Below are 22996 nucleotides of genomic sequence, written 5' to 3' on the forward strand. Positions count from 1 at the left end.
AAAAAAAAAAAAAAGAAATGAAAGGGTAGGGAGATAAATAAAGGAAGACAGACAGTGGGGAATAAAATTAAAGAGGGAAAGAGAAAAGGGACAAACTAAAAGAATCAATAACTGAGATGGAGAAAAAGCCAACAGAGAGAGGGAAGAGAATAAATAACAGTACTACTGACCTGTTATCAGATACAACAAATACAACAGAGAAGTAGAGTTAGGTAACAGGGAGAAATGAGAAATGGGAAAAAGAAAATAAGACCACAGATAGAGCTGTTATGAAGAAGAAAAAGAGGAAAAGAAGGAAAGAAAAGCAGGAGGTGAGAGAAGGAATAGGAAAGGGTAAGACAAGGATAAAGGCTTTTTTTTGCTTGACTGCCAAACTTCCCCACTCGGATGCAGAGAAAAATAGTTTCTATGTGATATATTTTACAAAAATATAAAAGTCACATTCACATATTTTCTCTTATTTTTTGATACTCATCTCTCATTTTACAATCCCTAATCTAGCTCCTCTTCCTTTATGCCATTTCTAAGACACTTTCCAGTCTAACACTATCCAACTGTGACCACCCTTTCAGTATTTCCCCTCAACAATTTCCTATCTTTTTATCAAATATAAATTCGCATTTGGTAAGTTGGAAGTGGCTTATAAGAGTTCCTAAGCGACTTCATAGACATATAGGTTTTGCCTTTCCAGGCAGACTTCCCAAATCATCTCCTTTTATTTTGCCATGGCACGTAAGTATGACACTCTGAACACAGCCAGTGAGTCCCTTAGATGTAGGAAATAATTCTATAATTTCCCAGCCTTTTCTGGAATTTAGCTGATAGTAATATCAAAGATCTCCTGCCTTCATTTTGGCCCCCTCCCCAATGGCATAAAACATCCTAATTACACATGCTCTAATTTTATAAACTAGATCTTCAGGGTCCACTAAGTATTATTATAATTAATAATACAACTTTTTAAATAGCTGACATGTGCAAGGCATTAAAGAATTATACTAGGGCATGGTATATGCCAATTCTATAGCCTAAGGTTCCATGTAGTATACAGTATTCTTGAATATCTGACTTAGATATTCAAGAATTTGGACTTAGTGCTCATGTCTTTACAGAATTTATTCTGCAAGACTGATTTTGGCCTTTAATCTGTACACCTCAGAAAGCAGAGCTACATATCATGGCAACCTTTCTCTTAGATTATTATTTTAATGTACTATTAACAACTACTATAAAAGTCAACAGTGCTGTTTAAAAAAAAAAAAGGCAACTGAATAGAACAGTTATCCCAGAAACCTATGATGCATCCACAGAATCCCATTTCCTAGACTCCTCTTGGGGTGGTTACATCTAATACCTTCTAAAGTAGATTGCTAACACTTCTCAAGTGAGCACAAAGTACTTTACTACATTTTATCTTGTTGCTTAAATTCATTTCCCTAAAACATGAAGCAAAAATTTTGCTTAACTTAAAACTATATCTGCTGAATAAGAGCAAGTGAAGAGGAAATGAGAAACACTTACTGCCCTGGCAGCTTCCCCAAAGTCAATCTTTAGCCGTCCCATGGCTCTTATGATTGCAATGATGGACTGTATAGTATTGCTGTAGACAACTACTTTATATTGTTTACATTCATCCTCTGAATAGCCATCCTCATGAATGATTCTTTAAAACAAAGAAAACCACAAGTCAATAGCGTGAACCTAAAATGAAAAGATAGTATGAATTTTATATGCATTAGGAGAAATCCTAGTCTAACAAAATGCCACATTCCAACTTACTTCATCTGTTTCACAATGGTGCTTTTACCAGATTCTCCAGCACCTGAAAGAAAAGAAAACCAGACTTTGAATTTCTCAGTAATCAACATAAAAGTATAATATCAACATGAATGATAACTCTAGATTGATGGAAACCACGGGTCCTAGGGAAAATTTTGGTGAGGCTTTCATGTCTATCAAGAAAATGTATCCAGCTTCTCCACTACAGCATTTTACTTTCTTTACATAACTCAGCAACCAAGTATAATTTATTGAAAGTGTCCTAGGGCTTGCTTGGTATCATTTGTGTAAAATAGGCATATCCAAGGACAGATGGCAACATCAACTTTTGGAGGAACTCATTCACTATATAAAACATGATATAAACACTGAATATGGGCAAAAATGTAATGATTATATTTTGGTCTATTCATTTTTATTAATTCCTCTGTTGCTGCCTGCCCATACCAGAGAAATGTTCTGAGGGCAATCCTATCAGTCACAGAACTAAAGATGTTTTAAATAGAAGCAGAGAAGGCACTGTGCCTATCACTTTCTCACCATACACCATCTCAAGACCACCCTGCCCTCCTTAGCCAGCTGGAATCACTTTAAACAAATGACCACAAATGTCAAGCTGGCCTTCTGACCTCCTTGACAAAGCCACCTGCTAGATCTTCCCTAGTCAACTCATTTTCCTATCTTTCAAGATCCCTATATCACACCACCTCCTCTCTCTCAAATTTTATAAACCCCTTGCCACTTCTGACTCTCAGCTGATGATCCTGCCCTACTTTTCCATAAAAATTAAAGCAATCAGAAAAAACTACCTCATTTTCCCACAACCACATCTACCAGTCTATCTGTACCTCCATTAATATTCTCTACCTTCATCAACGGATGAAAAATCTCTGCCAATGTTTTAAAATCAACTTCTCTTGTGCACCTTCATTTTACCTACTCAAGGTCATGGCTGCTGCAATTTCCCATGATATTTCCCATGTCTCAAATATGATCAATTTTTTATTTCCACTGGGTCATTCTCATCAGCATACAAGCTTACTATACTATTTTCCATCTTTAACTCAACACACATACACACCCCTAACTTTCCTTGACCCCACACATTTTCTTCTAGCTACCACTCCATTTTCTCTATCCCTCTTTGCAGCAAAACTCCTCTAATGTGCCATCTACACTCAGTGCCTCCAATTTTGTACATTCAATTCTGTCCCTCAGCTATGCTAATCAGGCTTTCATCCCCACCACTCTACTGAAACCACTTCTCAAGGTCTCCAAAAACTTCCATCTTGACAAACCCAGTTGGTCAATTCTTGCTGCTCATCTTAGCCTCTCAAGCAGAATTTGTCTAAGTTGAAATATTTTCTTCACTAGGCAGGCTTCTAGCCAACATACCCTTCAGGTTTGATTCCTACTTCACTCCTCAATCTCCTCTCTCCAGTTTCTGAATCCTTTTTTTTTTTTTTTTTTTGTTTGAGATGGAGTACCACTCTGTAGCCCAGACTGGAGTTCAATGGTACAATCTCAGCTCACCACAACCTCTGCCTCCCAGGTTCAAGCAATTCTCCTGTCTCAGCCTCCTGAGTGGCTGGGATTACAGGCTCCCACCTTAATACCCAGCTAATTTTTGTATTTTTAGTAGAGATAGGGTTTCGCCATGTTAGCCAGGCTGGTCACAAACTCCTGACCTCAGGTGATCTGCCTGCCTCAGCCTCCCAAAATGCTGGTATTACAGGCGTGAGCCACCGCACCTGGCCCAGTTTCTGAATTCTAAAGGTTGTATTGCTTCAGGGCTCCCTCCTTGGCCCTTTTCCCTATCTAAACTCATTCTCTAAGTTATCTAATCTCATCGCCTTTATTTTTTGGAGACAGACTCTTGCTCTGTCACCCAGGTTGGAGTGCAGTGGCTCAATCTTGGCTCACTGCAACATCTGCCTCCCAGGTTCAAGTGATTCTCCTGCCTCAGCCTCCTGAGTAGCTGGGGCTACAGGCACGCGCCACCATATCTGGCTAATTTTTGTATTTTTAGTAGAGATGGGGTTTCACCATGTTCACCAGGCTGCTCTCGAACTCCTGGGCTCAAGCGATCCACCTGCCTCGGCCTCCCAAAGTGCTGGGATTACAGAAGTGAGCCACCGCACCCGGCCCTGATCTCATGGCTTAAATACTATTCATAAACCAGTCATAACAGGTAACATCTAGTGAGTAACCTTGGCCATGCTGTTCTAACCACTTTGTTTGTAATAACTAATCTAATCCTCACAACAACCCTATGAAGTAGACATTATCATCCCCATTTTACAGATGAGATTAATGATGCAGACAGATGTCAAGTAACTTGCCTACAATTACGCAGTTAGTAAGTGGCAGAACTGAAATCTGCATTCACAGTTTGGCTCCAAAGCTGGTGTTTACTGCCTCTATACTACTGATTTGCAAATTTAGATCTCTAATCTTGGCTTCTAACCTTGGTTCCAGATTCATATATCTAAACCATCTACCTGATACTAGATTTCTAGCAGGTATTTAGATTTCACAAACCTAAAATGCTCAAAACTGAGATACTGATTCCCCAACTCACTCTCACCTCAAAACAAACCCTGCTCCTCCCTCAGTCTTCTCATTCCAGTAAATGGCACCAACATTCACCAGTTGCTCAAGTCAAAAATGTTAAGTGACATGTGACTAACATGCAGACAAGACAAGGATGCCAGTGCCAATCTGTATATTAAATATTAGTAAAGCTTAATTTTTTTAATAAAGCAATATAAATAGTTAATGTAATAGTTTTAACAGTTTGTTCCTGAACATTGAAAACCATAGGCCTAGATCACTGCAAAAGCTTCCTAAATAGTCCAGTGCTTCAGACCTTGCCTTTTCTACAGCCAGTTTGCCAGTCAGTAGGTAGAATAAACTTTGTAAAATGTAAATTAGACCATGTCACACGATCTCCAGTTATACTCAAAATCCATGGGCATTACTGTGCAATATACTCTGGCCCCTGCCTACCTCTTCACCCTCATCTCTTGTTACTCTTCACTTTGTCCTCGCTGCTCTTGTCAGACCAGCATTCTTGCTTTTCCTCCAACACACCAAACCGGTTCTTACTGAGTTAGGTCCTGACTCTGTCTTTCCTGTCTTTGAGTTTACTGTTACCTGAAATAAGTTTTGCAAGATTTTCTTTTTCACAGGAACAGCTTTTTCTGACTAATCTATCTAAATAGTTCTCACCCCGTCACAGTCTCTCCCCTTATTCTGTGTTATATTTTTTCATAGCACTTACCACTTCCTCACATGACAGATTAGCTCATTTCTTATCTTCCACACTAAAATATAAGCTCCGTGAAGGCTTATTCATCCCTGCATTCCCAGGGCCTTAAATTGGTCATGACATAAATTATCTACTCAAATAAATATTACTAAACAATGAATAATATTTAGTAACCATGATTCTTTACTAAGTATTTCTCAACTTTACTAACCAAAAGTTAATTAAAATCCAAATATAAAAATTCTAGACAACTACATTCTTACAGAATCAAAAGGCACATTTATATATGACCTTGTCTCATTACATAATCGATAATCAGGGTAGTATTACATAGTTAATATTCAAGAAGCACATAGTGACTTTCTTAGGATGCTGTTATAAAAAGGTGGATCCTCTCATTCATATCTAAAAAAACCAATGATTCTACTCTGGGGAAGAAAATACAAATGCATACCAGTTATATTTTAAATTGTTTAAAAGACAAAATTCTCAGATTATCCATATTAACAAAAGCTACTAAATTAAGAAAAGTTGAGATTAATGAATCAATGTGTACTATTCTTTTATATATTGAAAACCACATTTCCATCATTCATGTGAGATTATCTTGAATAAAATAATAAATCTATTAATCTCAGAATCAATTTCTACCTATCTCATTAATCCTAGCCTACGGATGTGCTGATTAAAAAAAAAAAACCCTCTGTTGCCCTACCTCCCTCACATTTTTCCAAGGCTCCCTGAGAAAATGTCAGTTTGCCTTTCCCTTTGTTCCCACACTAACATCTTCTTCCGAGCTTCCAGTTCCGTCTCTTGCACCTTGGCAGGGCACAGTGGCTCACGCCTGTAATCCCAGCACTTTGGGAGGACGAGGCTGGTGGATCACCTGAGGTCAGGAGTTCGAGACCAGCCATGGCCAACATGGTGAAACTCCGTCTCTACTAAAAATACAAAAAATTAGCCAGGCGTGGTGGTGGGCACCTGTAATCTCAGCTACTTAAGAGCCTGAAGCATGAGAATCACTTGAACCCGGGAAGCAGAGGTTGCAGTGAGCCAAGATCACACCATGGCACGCCACCCTGGGCAACAGATCGAGACTCTATCTTAAGAAAAAAAAAAAAAGGCACTTCTAACTGCCCACAGAACTAAATACGGATTTGTTTCAATGGGTGTTCCAGGGGGCATTTTATACAAATAAAGAGTGAATCACTTTATACCAAAAGTCTTTGACCCACTCGGCTTCTATATCACCATGAAGGGTGCCACCATCTTATCCATCTTCCAAGTGTGAAATATAAGAGTCATCTGGAACCCACTCACTTCTCTTCTCTCCTTACCAAGCTGTAACAAAATCTTCTTTCTTCTTACGCATTTCTCAAATTAATCCTTTCTATCCTTCACATGTCTGAGCCTGATGTTGCACCTATTATATGTTACTGCTGTGATTTTCTGAAGCTTCCAGTTCAAAGCCCCTCTCCCTGTTCTCATCATTTCCAAGTGGCACTTTTTTTTTTTTTTTTAATAGTCTTGCTCCATTGCCCAGACTGGAGTGCAATGGTGCAATCTCAGTTCACTGCAACCTCTGTCTCCCGGGTTCAAGCAATTCTCCTGCCTCAGCCTCCCAAGTAGCTGGGATTACAGACGCCTGCCCCAAGTGGCACTATTTTTAAAACCATCAGTTTATCTAACAATTCTCCAAATTATTGAAACACTTTCTATAACCCTTTCTTATTAGGTCTGGGTTCTTCACTTTTACCTCAACTCTCTGTGCTCCATTGTTCTAGCAGTAAGCTCCCTTTTCATAACATCTCATCGTTGCATTTTCCCCAAGCTGCTTCCTATGTTCCATCTCCCTACCCTACAACACATGTGGTGTTTGGAACTTCCTAATTTTTATCTGCATCTTTTATCTCTTTTTTCAAAAATTTATCACAAGTTTAAGGGGAGATTCAGTTGCCCATCTTCAATACACCAGGGAAGTGATAGTTGAAATACAAAGAATGGGAAGATGTAAAGGATACTGCAAAGACAGCATCTATGGCTTGGAAAGGGAGGAACTGAAGAGGACTCTGTATGCAGAGGGATGGAACTGCGCAGGAGGTTAGGATATAGAGGGGAGAAAAAGTTGGAAAGATCCCAGAAACAGGAGGGAATAGGATCCATTCAACATAGAAGCTTTGTCCTTTAAAAGATATCCTATATAAGTAGGAAAAAAGGATGAGAGGTGAAGTCACAGAGATTTTTGAGAATAAAAGGAGGAAGGAAGCCATGTTAGTCTCATTCTCAATAAAAGAGGCAAGGCAATCTGCAGAGAATAAAGGAAGAGGATTAATTTAGAAAACTATCTGGGAACAGGGCATGGTTGGTTCACACCTATAATCCCACCACTCTGGGAGGCCAAGGCAGGAAGATCACTTGAGGCCATGAGTTCAAGACCAGTCTAGGCAACATAGGCAAACCTCATCTCTACCAAAAAAAAAAACAAACCAACAAAACAAAACAAGAATAACACAAAAAATTAGCTGGGCCTAGTAGCACACATCTGTAATCTCAGCTACTTGGGAAAATCTCTTGAGCCCAGGAATTCAAGGTTGCAGTGAGTTACAAGCGTGCTACTACACTCAAACCTGGGCACAGAGCAAGACCTTGTCCCAGCAAAAAGAAAAAGAAAATCATCTGTGTTTATCTACGATTTGAATACATAATCATCAACACTGTTAAACCAAAAAAAAATTCACCAATATGGAGCCGGGCGCGGTGGCTCACGCCTGTAATCCCAGCACTTGGGGAGGCCGAGACGGGCAGATCACGAGGTCAGGAGATCGAGACCATCCTGGCTAACACGGTGAAACTCCGTCTCTACTAAAAATATTTAAAAAATTAGCCAGGCATGGTGGCGGGCACCTGTAGTCCCAGCTACTCGGGAGGTTGAGGCAGGAGAATGGCATGAACCCGGGAGGCAGAGCTTGCAGTAAGCCGAGATCGCGCCACTGTACTCCAGCCTGGATCACTGAGCGAGACTCCATATCAAAAAAAAAAAAAAAAAAAAAATTCACCAATATGTACTCTAATGTAGAATCATTGTATTTACCTAAACATGGGTTTTTTGTTTGTTTTTTGTTTTGAGACAGAGTCTTACTCTGTCACCCAGGCTGGAGTGTAGTGGCGCAATCACAGCTCACTGCAGTCTCAATCTCCCGGGCTCAAGCAATCCTCCTCCCTCAGCCTCCTCAGTAGATAGGCGTAGCTAGGACTACAGGTGCACACCATCGTGCCTGGCTAATTTTTTTTTTTTATTTTTAGTAGAGATGAAGTCTCACTATGTTGCCCAGGCTGGCCTCAAACTCCTGAGCTCAAGCAATCCTCCCGCCTCACCTCCCAAAGTGCTGGGATTACAGGGGCAAGCCACTGCACCCAGCCACATGTTCTTAATTGAATTTTTAAAATGATCTCTGAGCAAGTACCAGAGCATATGCTCTCCACCCTATTACATTATGGGTAAGTAAAGTGAGAGATGGTGATAATTTCTTTGCAAGATAATTTTTAAACAAGGCCTAAAGTGATTGGAATTTGGAACTGCTAAAACAAATAAACCATTATCATATATGAGCAAACTCATTCAGCTCACATACAGACTGATTTTAAAAATTAACCCTGACAGATGGCTAATTCTCAAAAAAAAACACTATCCCCTAAGGCCTTCTCTTTTTTCTCTTTCATTTGACTAAAGCCAGTCCAAAGAAGATACATGAGTACATTATGCGAATTTCTATTTCTGTGCCTTCAAGCACAATGAATTTCCTCATTTGAATGGGGGTCAATAGAAAATGCTTAAAACAGTGCCTGGCACACAGTAAACGTTCCATAAATGTTAGCTAGTTATTATTTATGAATGCTGTTTTCAATGTTGAGAATATCACCAAGTAATGTTAAGGCCTCACAAAGTTTCATTTAGTAATAACTTGGATACTGATGTTGGTTCAAAATTACAGTAAAAATGGTATAACTATTTAGCAGTGGTTTCATAATAAAATCCTAGACAGAATCTGGATTCACACACATAAACTGTAACTTATAACCTGAAAGTTACAGCAAACTATATCAAAGCATTAGTCGTTTTCTTCACCCCATCCTGAAGAACAAAAACACTCTCTTCCTTAAATGTATTTTCAGCCCCAGATATTCCTGTCTACTATCGCCTCTCCTTTTCATCCATTTATACCTCTATAGCTTTTCCTTGAAGCTTTCTCACAGGTCTCTCTGTACTGCTACCACCTGAGATAGTGGTTATTCCAGGGGTACCTGAAACATCTCCTCTTTCTGTTAAATACTGGTTTCTATAGAGAAATTTTAAAATTTTTAGTAGCAGGATTATAATTAGAGTGTAGCCCCTCTTCCAGAGGTCTGGACAATCAAATCCCAGTATGGCACTATTTTTAGATAACCTTCTAGTCAGTGCTAGACCAACACTCTCTCTTCTACCAGCCCCCGTTATCAGACATATAGGAACATATGACCAAAATAGGCGCAGACAGCCCCTCTCTCACAGCGGGCTGAAAGCTTGATCAGCAAATAAAATTGATTTTTTTGCTAACTTATTCTCGCCTTTCATTTACAACAGGAAAGAAAAAAGAATTGTGAGCATCTACAACTAAAGATCATAGGAGAAAGCCCATGCTATTTCCAATAGGAGTACCTACTGCTCCTGGTTGATTCCTTTTAGTAACAGGCATAGGTATGTAACTCCAAAAATTCAAAGTAAGGTTAAAAATGACATTCTAGGCCGGGTGCAGTGGCTCATGCCTGTAATGCCAGCACTTTGGGAGACTGAGGCGGGTGGATCACCTGAGGTCAGGAGTTCAAGACCAGCCTGGCCAACATAGTGAAACCTCATCTCTACTAAAAATACAAAAAACTAGCCAGGTGTGGTGGCGGACACCTGTAATCCCAGCTATTCAGGAGGCTGAGGCAGGAGAATCACTTGAATCCGGAAGGTAGAGGTTGCAGTGAGCCAAGACCACACCACTGCACTCTGCCCTGGGCAACAAGAGTAAAACACCGTCTCAAACAAACAAACAAAAAATGACATTTCATTCAAATGGCTTTTCAAGGTACTACACTTAATTTAAAAACCCGTTGCTTCTTAGTTCAATAAAAGAAACGGCTAGAAGAATAACAGATAGGAAAAACAGCACTGAGCAAATAAAAAAATTTTTTTAACAAACATGTCTCCTACATGCCTGAAAATGATGAAAATTGTGACTTCAAATACAAATAAGTTTATGGACTTTATGGTCTGGTGGGAGAAGTTAGAGATCTATTTTTCTTGTGAAATTACCAAGTTTCCTTAGCCTACAATCTCAAAACAGTTTTTCAGCCAGCCCACTATCCCGCTAAACATGACAAGCCTCTATATATGCTATAAACATCCGTGAAACCCCTATTCAACTCAGACTTCAACTCCTTGCTGAAGCCCTCCTCATTCATTCTGAACAGTTATCACTTCCACCCTGGTGGCTGACATAGATTACTCCCTTTGCACATCAGTTCAAGAGGTTAACTTCCAAAACTAGCTCCCAAACTGTCCTTCCCAGCCACCTCACCTCATTTTATCTCTAGCCAGCTCTGGCTACTGTAAAAAAATTATTTGACTCTCTTCCTAGCTCCTAATCTCCTTACTTCTCATAAGTTGCTAGTTGGTTTTCCTGATTTTGATTAAAATAGTGATGAAACCCTTTCTGTCACAACCTGAAAACTCTTCCATATCTATGTAATTCTCCCTCAAGGCACCCTGACCAGGCTCTACCTGGCTTTACAGGGTAATGTCAAACACTATTACATTAGTACTTGGTCAAATTATCGTAATTATTCGGGTTTGTGCCTGTTTAGGACTCCACTAGCCCTAAGCTCAAAGCACAATCCTTGAAAGCACAAAATTGTGATTTCTTTTTGTGCACCCCCCGCCAATCTAGAGTAAAATCTAGGACAGAGTAGGCACTTAATGACTATCTGTGAGATGAATGGCTTGAGTTTCTATAATATTCAGTGGTTGCTTAATCACATGAATCACGATGCCAGATGCAATGGATGGAATCTTCAATGTGGGTAGTTAACAGAAACAGAAGATGTCCATTTCTATGCTATCTTTATTCCACCTCACACCCACTCTTGGCCCTTCAACTCTTATCCCATGACTGTACTGACAATAAATTTGGACTCACTCACTAACCTCACTCCCTTCTAGCCTTACTCTCAAACCCTTGTCCTAGTTCCCTTGCACTCATCATCTCATTCTATCCCTAACTCCTAGAAGAGTACATAAAACATAGTGAGCACTCATTTATTATTTGTTCAGGGAGATCATCAATGAGTATTTTTTTTTTTTTTTTTTTGAGACAGTCTCACTCTGTCACCCAGTGGCACAATCTCGGCTCACTGCAACTTCTGCTGCCCGGGTTCAACTGATTCTCCTGTCTCAGCCTCCCAAGTAGCTGAGATTACAGCCGCCTGCCACCACGCCCGTCCTATTTTTTTTGTAGTTTTAGTAGAGACGGGGTTTCACCATCTTGGCCAGGCTGGTCTTGAACTCCTGACCTCATGATCCACCAGCCTCGGCCTCCCGAAGTGCTAGGATTACAGGCATGAGCCACCGCGCCTGGCTACAAATGAGTATCTTAAGGATAAAAGAAGGCAGTGAGTTGTAACTGGAAGAGAGCTAATGGTCTTTTCTTTGAAAAACATTGTTCTAGGAAGCAATCACATACCAATTATCAAAAAAGCTTAAAGAGCATATGAGAAAATTTTGATAAAACTTAACTGACATATTAGAATTTCAGAACACCTGCCTGCCCATAATCTCTTCTATAAAAATCCCTACTTCACTACCTCAGCGGGGAATGGCCCACACCATCTAGGCCACATCCTTTCCTGTGACTGAATTGAGAGTAAATACCTAACACAGGAGTCACCCAGTCACAGACTGTTGGGGGCCTACGTGACCTAGCTCCAAAAGATGAGCAGGACCAATTGGATTATCTGAGGAATCTGCACTAGGAGATACATGTGAAAAAAACCTAGGCTACCACAATAGAGCTTCATGCACAACAAGGTCACAAAGGAAGAGATTCAGAGGAAGGTTGGTCTGGAGAAAAGAGAACAGACAAATGTGCAGTGAGACTTAAAGGAGAGAGTTCACAAAAAAAGAGACATCAAGTAAGTGAGGAAACAGAGAGTGAATGGGGGAAGGGCACCTTTGTTTTACAACAAAGGTTGTTGCCCCAGTTTAAAAAACAAAAGACAAACAAACAAAAAAACAAATGGATGGGACCAAGGAAAGAGAGAAAGAGGGGAACAAGCAAAGGTAAGAAAGCAGAAAAATAAAATAAATAAAATAAAATAAAGGCAGAAACAGTGAAGCCAGCAAGAGGCAAAAACAGACAAAAAAGAGACAACAGTCTGGCCAGTCTAAGAGCTGCCTCAGTTCCTGCAGCCTGATTCTCCAACTCTTCCTGTATTCCCACATACACCTTTCTATAGTCTAACAATAACCTATCAACCCACCAACTTTTGGTCCTAGTTTGAATGAGTTTTCTTTTCCTTGCCACCAAAAAAAAAAAAAAAAAAACACACAAAACAACTGAATGGAATTGGCTTTAAGGACATGAGAATTACCTTTTTTGCCTTTAAAATTTTAGGTTGTTTTTTATTAAATAAATATTGGATACATAAAAGGGAATACTTACAGCAAATGTATAACAAAAATATCTGTGTACCTATTGTCCAGCATAAAAAATTAAACATTACCATTTATCTTTGAAGCAACCTATGCGTCCCTCCCAATATCAGTTACTGTTTCATTAAATATTTCTAGAGGGTAAAATATGTAATGACAGAGGGGGAGATGTTTTTTAAAGGCCCTAACAACCAAAATATGTCCATAACTTACATGGCACTGTATGGTTTGTTCTGAGTTTCACATCCTTCACCAATTACATACATGGACAATAATTCTATCATTTTACAAGCATCATAAACCATAAAGCAGAAAGTTAATAGGCATTTTCCATTCATAAATCATCTAAGGAAGGGTTGGTTTGAGGTTTTTTTTAAAAAAAGGCAGCTCACTCAGCTAAGCAGCTCTCCTCAAAATGTTACCACTTAAATTCCTTCCTTGGCTTTGAATGCTTAAGGGAGCAGTCACTTGTGAGCAAGGACTGGGATCATCCTCTAGCTGCCTCAATGGTTTTTGTTTGTTTGTTTTCTGAGACAGTGTCTTGCTCTGTCACCCAGGATGGAGTGCAGTGGCATGATCTCTGCTCACCGCAACCTCTGCCCCACCCCAGGGCTCAAGCAATCCTTCCCCCTCAGCCTCTAAAAGGGGGGACCACAGGCGCACATCACCACATCGGCTAATTTTTGTATTTTTAGTAGAGATGGAGTTTCATCATGTTGCCCAGGCTAGTATCAAACTCCTGAGTTCAAGCGATCCCAAGGTGCTGAGATTATAGGCATGGGCCACTGTGCCCAGTCTCAGTGTTCTAATTTTGGCCTGTGGTACGTTTCCCTCTACGTATGAAAGCAGGGCAGCAAAAAGCCATTTTGATGCTAATATTAAATTACGCAGTATTTATATATGACATGACTGAAAACTATCTTTTGTTTAGAGTAAAAGGGAACAGAACTGACAGAAGCAACTGTAATGCACAAATAATCCAAATATTTCATTTTAACCCATAGAAATAATTATTCATCACACTGCAGATGTCCTCCAAAGTTAATTGCAATGCTAAATCATTTATCAAAACACCTACATCCCAAAATTCTACAATTTTGGGATTTAAAATGTTGAAATCATATTCCTCCCTACCTAGGGCCCTCTAACATCGATAGCCACATAGAGCACGTTTCTACAGGTATATTTAATCAAATGTAAATCAAACTACACTTTCAAAATTCACTAACAGCAAACTCTACACACTGAGTTGCCAGATAAGAATGCCTGCAATTTCATTTCCTTTACTATAATAATTGCTCACCAAAGCTGTTAAGCTAAAACCCAAAACAGTCTGGATTTCACATATGTATTTACTTTCACTTAACCTTTTGTTACAGCATGAATTAGTGGTGGAATGACAAAAAAAAAAAAAAAAAAAAGCAGGTAATAAGGAGGAGAACAATGCAGTCTCTGGATGAGTTCCCCTAAATTTTATACACACACACACACCTTGGTATCCACAGGGGATTGGCTCCAGGACTCCCCTAGGATACCAAAATCCACCAATGCTCAAGTCCCTTACATAAAATGGTGTAGTATTTGCACATAACCTACACACAATCTGCTATACAGTTTAAATCCTCTCTAGATTATTTATAATACCTAATAAAATGTAAATGCTATGTAAATAGTTGTTATACTTTAATTTTTGTCATATTATTTTATTTTTCCCAATATTTTTGATCTGTCATTGGTTAAATCCAGATGCAGAACCTACTCCATATGCGTGCATACCTATATATTTTGTGTATGTATATACACACACACATATATTCATATGTACACACACATACATAATACAGCTTAAAATACAGCTACCAAAAAAATTAACATAAACACTCTCCAAATCCTCTGCATACCTTTTCAGGCTCACCTTCTACACTCTTCCTGTACCAACCCTTCATTTCAGGCTCACCTTCTACACTCTTCCTGTACCAACCCTTCATTTTTTTTTTTTTTTTGAGATGGAGTCTCGCTCAGTCGCCCAGGCTGGAGCACAGTGGTGCGATCTCGGCTCACTGCAAGCTCCGCCTCCCGGGTTCACGCCATTCTCCTGCCTCAGCCTCCAAAGTAGCTGGGACTACAAGCGCCCGCCGCCACGCCCGGCTAATTTTTTGCATTTTTAGTAGAGATGGGGGTTTCACCATGTTAGCAAGGATAGTCTCGATCTCCTGACCTCGTGGTCCACCCGCCTTGGCCTCCCAAAGTGCTGGGATTACAGGCGTGAGCCACCGCGCCCGGCACCAACCCTTGATTTCAGTCAAATCTATTTGCTCACTCATGTTCTGAGTCTTTGTGCTTACTATTCCCTTTGTCTGGATATGCTTCTCTCCAGCCTCTGCCTTAAGAGTTCCTATTTAACTTTCATCCCAACTTTTTGCTTGGTAAAATATTCTAAAAGGAAGAAACTAAAAAAAGAAAAGTTGCTATTTAATTTTCAAAGCCCATTTGAAATGTCACCTCCTCTGGGAGGGCCTCCCTGATGTAAATGTCTCTCTCTCTTCCTCCTCCTCCTTACAAAATTGACTATTCCTTCTGTAATCACATTTTATTACCATTGTTTACTTTTGTATCTCCCCTACTTGAACTGCTTAAGAATTGTGTATTTCTCATTTATATCTCCAGGCTGGAAAATAAGTTAATACATGAGCCTTCCACTGAACAGTGCAACACTGAAAATCAAAAAGCTCAATAAAAAGTAGCCTTGACTAAATGCAATAGCGTATCCTGGATTGGATCCTGGAGCAGAAAATTAGTGGGAAAACTGCTGAAATCTAAATAAAATGTGAAGTTTAGTTGACATTAAGGCACCAACATTAATCTGAGTGTTTACAAATGTACCATAGCTATATAAGGTATCAACATTAAGGAAAAACAGGTGTAAAGTATATAGGGACTCTGCACTATCTGCAACGATTTTCTGTAAATCTAAAATTTTCCCAAAATTAAAAGTTTATTTTAAAAAAATTGAGTAGTCTAGAAAAAGTTGAAAGAACTACTTCAACTTTTGCTGGGGACATGAATGTGGATTTTAATTACAAACATAATAACAAAAATAGAATAAGAAATACTTTTCTTCTTAGAAGCAGAAGGAGAAAAGAAGCAAATTATTCTCAATACCCTGGAATGAACCAAAATTAAGACTGCACTATCCTAACATATACCTCAGGACTACATTACCTACGTAAGTCATGGTAGTAGTTTTATCATTATATCAAACAAAACCCTGTTTTGAAGTTAATGATTCCCAAGTTCTAATTTGAAGAAATACAGGGAAAATGTTCTGTTAAAGATATGTCACTTTAAAACAACCCATCAAAACTCACTTTCACATCAGCTCTTTAAGAGCAGTGAATCAGGTCAGATAAGGTGGCTCACACCTGTAATCCCACCACTTTGGGAGGCTGAGTTGAGAGGATCACTTAAGCCCAGGAGTTAAAGACTACCCTGGGCACTGTAGACAGACCCCATGCCTACCAAAAATTTAAATGAGCCTAGCATAGTGGTACATGCCTATAGTCCCAGCTACTCGGGAAGCTGAGGCAGGAGGATCACAAGAGCATTGACTAGAGAGGACTTTTGCTGTTCCTCAAATGACTTCTTTTTTTTTTTTAAGAGACAGGGTCTCACTCTGTCAAATTTTTTGTAGAGACAAGGTCTTGTCATCTTGCCCAGGCTAGTCCTCCGGCCTCAGCTTCCCAAAGTCCTGGGATTACAGGACTTTGCCCAGCCAGTACAATTTAAATATACAAACAGAGTGTATGTTTTGATCACAGCAAGGCATGCCTGACTCAATAGCTGCTACAGCTAGAAAAAATTCAGAATATTATACTGAGCAGCAAAATAATAACTATTATTATTACGACAGAATACTATCTACTTCCAAGAGCAATAAGAATTCTTTGAGATGTAAAATACTAACATCATTCAAAACACAGATGTTTTGTATTAATATTAAAAACATTTATCCATCTGAAAACGTGACTTGGTGACAAAAAGAGGCACTAACAGCAATTAGTAATGGATCAACAAACACAATAACATCTCAGCTAATCCTTAACAATCTTTCTTAAACTTTTAGGTATCTAAGTCTAACTTGGAAATCAAAGGAAGTTCAGATCTGAAGACTAGCTCTTCCTGAAACTTGTTTCTAAGATCACTAGACCATTATTTAGGTACAAGTCAAACAAATTTGGTCTTTTAGGTATCTTTCTTCTTTGCTTAGTTCACATCAGATATATGAATTTCTGTTACAACTTAACAGAAAGTCACGAAAAATAGGGTATTTCACTTATATAAAGCACTGTATCTATCAAAACTAGAACAATTAAACAGTGATCCTAACACAATGTTATTCAGTTCAAGCAGCTTGAATTACAGAAATGATACAGCTGATTACTAAGCCGGTAACAGGATCACCTGGACAGATAAAGGCTTAAAGATAACTTTAACTTGCTAAACACCGAAAAAGAATTATACCAAAAGACAATTAAAATTGGAGGGGAAGTCAAATACTAGAGTGATTTCTTTGTATTTTCTTTTGAACACTGACATTAGGGGTACTTCATGAATTTATGTTTTTCAGGTTTTTAACTTCAGTTTTTAACTATCCTTGTAACCAGCTTTATGATGTTAAACTAATTTCAATCAAACTCAAGAATAAGAGACATAACACAAAAATAATTATCTTTATAATTTGCTAAAATATTCCATCTGGTTAATAATACTAAGCTCACAGACAAAGGACCCCTGAGGTTCAATTTAAATCCCTCAGTCGTAAAAACAAAGGAAAATGAAGCTCAGTGATAAGGACTAATCTCTCAATTTTCAGTTTCTTTGCCCTATATTAATTGCATGGTATCTCCTATTTCTGATGTGAGTTACCAGTTCAAAGAGATATGTTTTATTATTGCTAGTCTACTATATTTTATTGACTAGAAAACAAAGTTTAAAAATGAACTTCAGTAACGTGAACAAATTCAGTGCACACTGCTCTAGACATTTCTTTTTCCTTTTTTTTTTTTGAGACAGAGTCTCGCTCTGTCACCCAGGCTGGATGGAGTGCAGTGGCACAATCTCAGCTCACTGCAACCTCTGCCTCCTGGGTTCAAGCAATTCTCCTGCCTTAGCCTCCTAAATAGCTGGGATTACAGGCGCACACCACCATGCCCAGCTAATTTTTTGTATTTTTAGTAAAGACAGAGTTTCACCATGCTGGCCAGGCTGGTCTCCAACTCCTGACCTAGTGATCTGCCTGCCTCGGCCTCCCAAAGTGCTGGGATTACAGGTGTGAGATGCTGCACCTGGCTGACATTTCTTATTAATGAAGACCTGCATTCCTTCTTCCCCATTCCCTTCAACAAGCCCTATGCTCCCGCCATAGAACTAAAGGTAAAAACAAAGCATGGATAGCTTAACTCTATGAGCAATCTACTTTACCAAACGTTTTTATCTACTCTCTAACAAAAACTTAGAAGCAAAATTATTAATAAGGAGCAAAAATAGTGTTTTATTTCTTCCCTTAGCTTTGGACAATTTTCTTATACTCATAAAAGTAGTAAGAGGAAAAATTAGCACCAAAAAAAAAAAAAAAAAAAAAAAAAGTCGGGGTGATGATGAAGCACAGACCCTGAGCTGGTTATATGCATTTAAAAAAATTAATTCCTAAATTAAAATCAAAGGTAATTAAATTCAGGTTACATTAACTATTCTGAGTTGAATGTGTTGATAATTGGACTTTAAAATCCTGTACCCTACTTCAATTTAACTTCAAATTTTGCTTTTGTTTTTTGAGTCAGAGTCTCACTCTGTCACCCTAGAGTGCAGTTGTGCCACGTTGGCTGCCTGCAACGTCCGCCTCCCAAGTTCAAGTGATTCTCATGCCTCAGCCTCCCAAGTAGCTGGGATTACAGGTGTGCGCCACCACACCTGGCTAATTTTTGTATTTTTAGTAGAGACAGGGCTTCACCACGTTGGCCAGGCTAGTCTGGAACTCCTGACCTCAGGTGATCTGCCCACCTCAGCCTCCCAAAGTGCTGGGATTACAAGCGTGAGCCAGTGTGCCTGGCCTAATTTTAAATCTGAATTTAAGTTCTCTCTCCCAACCTTACAAGATGGTAATATTGAGAATGAGCAGGCACGTTCTCATGAACTAACGAGAAAGTAACACAGTGATATGTTTAGTTCCTCAATATTCCCATGTCATTCCATTATGTTCAACTTACATTTAGTGAGTGCCTACTAGGTGTTAGGCATTGTCATCTCTTTATTAAACATTAATTCTCTGGCCATGCCTTTAATAGAGAATTTGACCTACTCCAGTCCTTGAAAGGGTTACCTTATAAAACTCATGATACCCCATCAACCCTGCTATACCCCAACCATACATGACTGGATTGTGGTTGGCACATGACAAGGTTGGGCCAATCTGATACTCTTTCCCAGGAACTGGGAATGGGATCCTGCATCAGATAACATGAAGCACTTGAACTACCAGGTCGGGCAGTGTGTGAGCCACAGAAGATGTCAGAGTAAGCCAAAGTTGAAGACTCGGGGGAGGTCATTCTGCTCTAGGAGAAATAGGGGAGAGGGTGGGAGTTGGGTATCACAATCCACGTACATACAACCTACCTGTATTTCATTTCTTACCTATTCTTGAATGTCTAACACCTGTGAAGTTGCCTACTGTGTCCTTTCAATATACCTCTTTTACTTGTGACTTGTATGAGTGGTGTTCCTATTCCTTATGGGCAAAAACACTTTAGCATTATATTAGGTCCTGCAACAGATACAAAGATGAGAAATACTTAGTCCTCCTGCCCTAAAAGACCATATTGTTAGGACCAGGTAAGTACATAAATAACCATATATAAGGCAGACTAAAAGTGGCATAGAAAGTACTATGAGGTTTCAAAAAGAGAGAGTCATGTCATATCCAATTCAGAACATCAAAACAGTTTTACCAGTGGTGAGGCATGGTGACTCACATTTGTAATCCCAGCACTTTGGGAGGTCAAGGCGGGTAGATGACTTTAGGCCAGAAGTTTGACACCAGCCTGGCCAACATGATGAAACCCCATCTCTACTAAAACTACAAAAAACAGCTGGGCACAGTGGCGCACACCTGTAATCTCAGCTACTCAGAAGGGTCAGGCACGAGAATTGCTCGAACCTGGGAGGCAGAGGTTGCAGTGATGCAAGATTGTGCCACTACATTCCAGTCTAGGCAACAGAGTGAGACTGTCTCAAAAGTTTCACGGAGGAAAGAGAACTAAGTAGTAATCATAACAGACAGTAGTCTGAGATTTTTAAAATGTATTTACTAAGAAAAATAAAATATTAAAATCCTAGGTCAGTCTACCAAAAACCTTAAAGTCCAAAAATCTGGAATCTAGTAATGACTGAGTCATAGGACCTCACAACTGACTGATTGTAAGAGATGACAGTAAGAGAGGAGTTAAAAACAAGTGCTGTTTTCAGCCTAGATGATGTTGAGAATGGTGGTACTAAAACAGAAAAGTTCCCAACAGGTGGATTTGGGGGTGAAGAGTGAAGGCAAGTTCTGTACTGGATAAACTGACTTGAGGTAACTAGCAGGATGTAGTTCATTAATACGCTGGGGGAAGAGCAGAAAGAGAAGCCATCTCAAGTAGAGAGAACAGATTTTTCAAAAATTCCAAGTAAAAAATTGTCCTCTAATAAAGGAACCAAAAGACTCTTCACAATGTCTCAGTTTTTTCTTCCACGTTTTGAACATTCCATTTTTGCATAGCTACTGATTTTCCTGCCATCTGTCTCTCTATATTGTTTTTTCCTGGTTACAGATGAGAGACTTTTAAGAATGGAAGTTAGAGGCTGAGCACAGTGGCTCAGCCTATAATCTCAACACTTTGGGACGCTGAGGTGGGTGAATCACTTGAACCCAGAAGTTCAAGGCCAGCCTGGGCAAGATGGCAAAACCCTATCTCTACAAAAAATTAGCCAGGGGTGGTGGCATTAGCCTGTAGTCCAAGCTACTCAGGAGGCTGAGATGGGAGGATCGTTTGAACCCGGGAGGCAGAGGTTGCAGTGAGATTGCGGAGGTTGCATTGAGATTGCACCACTGCACTCCAGCTTGGGTGACACAGCAAGACTCTGTCTAAAAAAAAAAAAAAAAAGAATGGAAGTTAGTGGAAGGACCTGATGAAACACACACACACACATACACACTCCTTTCCCCAAGAGAAAGTATGCTGTAGAAGAAACCAGGGAAGGAAGAGAGACAGGATAGGAAAAAAGGAAATATCTGCAGAGGCCTAACAACTCTCTTTTCCTTCCCAAGAAGCTAGAGGATGAAGAAGCTCAGCACCACGGGGTGGCATAGTGCTTCAGGTTTTACTAACCATCTCTAAAAGATCTCTAGGCCAGGAATTACTTTTAACAGAGACAACTGCCTAAAAACTAAAAGACTTTTTTGTAATAGTGCATATAAGTTTAATATGCTAAAAATTATTTTTTAAAGAGACATAGTAGCAGCACTTACTAGAACTGTACATGCCCTGTCAAATCTAGTATTAAGCACCCTACTCTATGGCCATCAGTGTACTACAGGAATAGCGTAGTCAGGGAAGATTACATTATTTTAATTCCTGAAAAGGGCCGTATTTTCAGACTTGCATGCAAAAGTGATTAGTGCTTCTACATGTGGCTTGTCAATTATCCCAGCACCATTTGTGGAATAGGGTGTCCTTTCCCCACTTCACATTTTTGTTTATTCGTCGAAGATCAGTTGACTGGAAGTTATTTGGCTTTATTTCTGGGTTCTCTATTCTGTACCATTCGTCTATATGCCAGTTTTTACACCAGTACCATGCTGTTTTGGTGATTTTACCATGGCCTTATAGTATAGTTTGAAATCGGGTAATGTAATGCCTCTAGGCTTGTTCTTTTGCTTAGTCTTGCTTTGGCTATGCAGGCTCTTCTTTGGTTCCACATGAATTTTAGGATTATTTTTTCTAATTCTGTGAAGAATGATGGTGGTACTTTAGCGGGAATTGCACTGAATTTGTAGATTGCTTTTGGTACTATGGTCATTTTCACAATATTGAATCTACCCATCCATGAGCATGGGATGTGTTCCCATTTATTTGTGTCATCTATGATTTCTGTGAGCCGTGTTTTGTAGTTTTCCTTGTAGAGGTGTTTCACCTTCTTGGTCAAGTATATTCCTATGGTATTTTTGTTTGCAGCTATTGTAAAAGGGATTGAGTTCGTGATTTCATTCTCAGTTTGGTTACTGTTGGTGTATAGGGCTAATGACTTAAATCTAAGACCCAAAACCATAAAAATTCTAGACGATAACATTGGAAAAACCCTTCTAGTCACTGGCTTAGGCAAAGACTTCATGACCAAGAACCCAAAAGCAAACGCAAAGACAAAAACAAAAATAAAAAAAGGGGTTTAACTAAACTAAAAAGCTTCTGAACAACAAAAGAAATCAGCAGAGTACAGACAACCCACAGAGTGGGACAAAATCTTCACTATCTATACATCTGACAAAGGACTAATATCCAGAATCTACAAGGAACTCAAATCAGCGCGAAAAAAATAATCCCATCAAAAAGTGGGCTAAGGACATGAATAGACAATTCTCACAAGAAGATATACAAATCGCCAACAAACTTATGAAAACATGCTCAACATCACTAATTATCAGGGAAATACAAATCAAAACCACAATGTGATACCAACTTACTCCTGCAATAATGGCCATAATAAATAAATAAATAAATAAATAAATAAAAATAGATGTTGGCGTGGATGTGATGAAAAGGGAACACTTTCACACTGTTGGTAGGAATGTAAACTAATACAACCACTATGGAAAACAGTGTGGAGGTTCCTTAAAGAACTAAAAGTATATCTACCATTTGATGCACGAATCTCACACCTGGGTATCTACCCTGAGGAAAGAAGCCAAAATACAAAAAAGGTACCTGCACATGCATGTTTATAGCAGCACAATTCACAATGGCAAAATATCAAACCAGCCCAAATGCTCATCAATCAACGAGTAGATAAAGAAAATGTGATATACACACACACACACACACACACACACACACCCCTCTACACCCATGGAACACTACTCAGCCATAAAAAGGAATGAAATAACAGCATCTGCAGCAACCTGG

At 39.3% G+C, this 22996-nt stretch overlaps 1 protein-coding gene across 1 annotated transcript in view; it reads right to left on the reverse strand.

Moving 5' to 3' along the window:
• The window catches only part of GNAI3 (guanine nucleotide binding protein (G protein), alpha inhibiting activity polypeptide 3), a 46670-nt gene that overhangs the window by 17976 nt on the left and 5698 nt on the right, over window positions 1-22996 (reverse strand). The window contains exons 2-3 of the mRNA XM_011968697.1: window positions 1780-1822; window positions 1522-1663 (exon numbers count right to left, since the gene is read on the reverse strand). Coding sequence (XP_011824087.1) covers window positions 1522-1663; window positions 1780-1822 — 185 coding nt within the window. The remainder of the gene's footprint in view (window positions 1-1521; window positions 1664-1779; window positions 1823-22996) is intronic.

The sequence above is a fragment of the Mandrillus leucophaeus genome, unplaced genomic scaffold (genome assembly GCF_000951045.1).
Source record: "Mandrillus leucophaeus isolate KB7577 unplaced genomic scaffold, Mleu.le_1.0 Scaffold857, whole genome shotgun sequence".
Lineage (NCBI taxonomy): Eukaryota > Metazoa > Chordata > Mammalia > Primates > Cercopithecidae > Mandrillus > Mandrillus leucophaeus.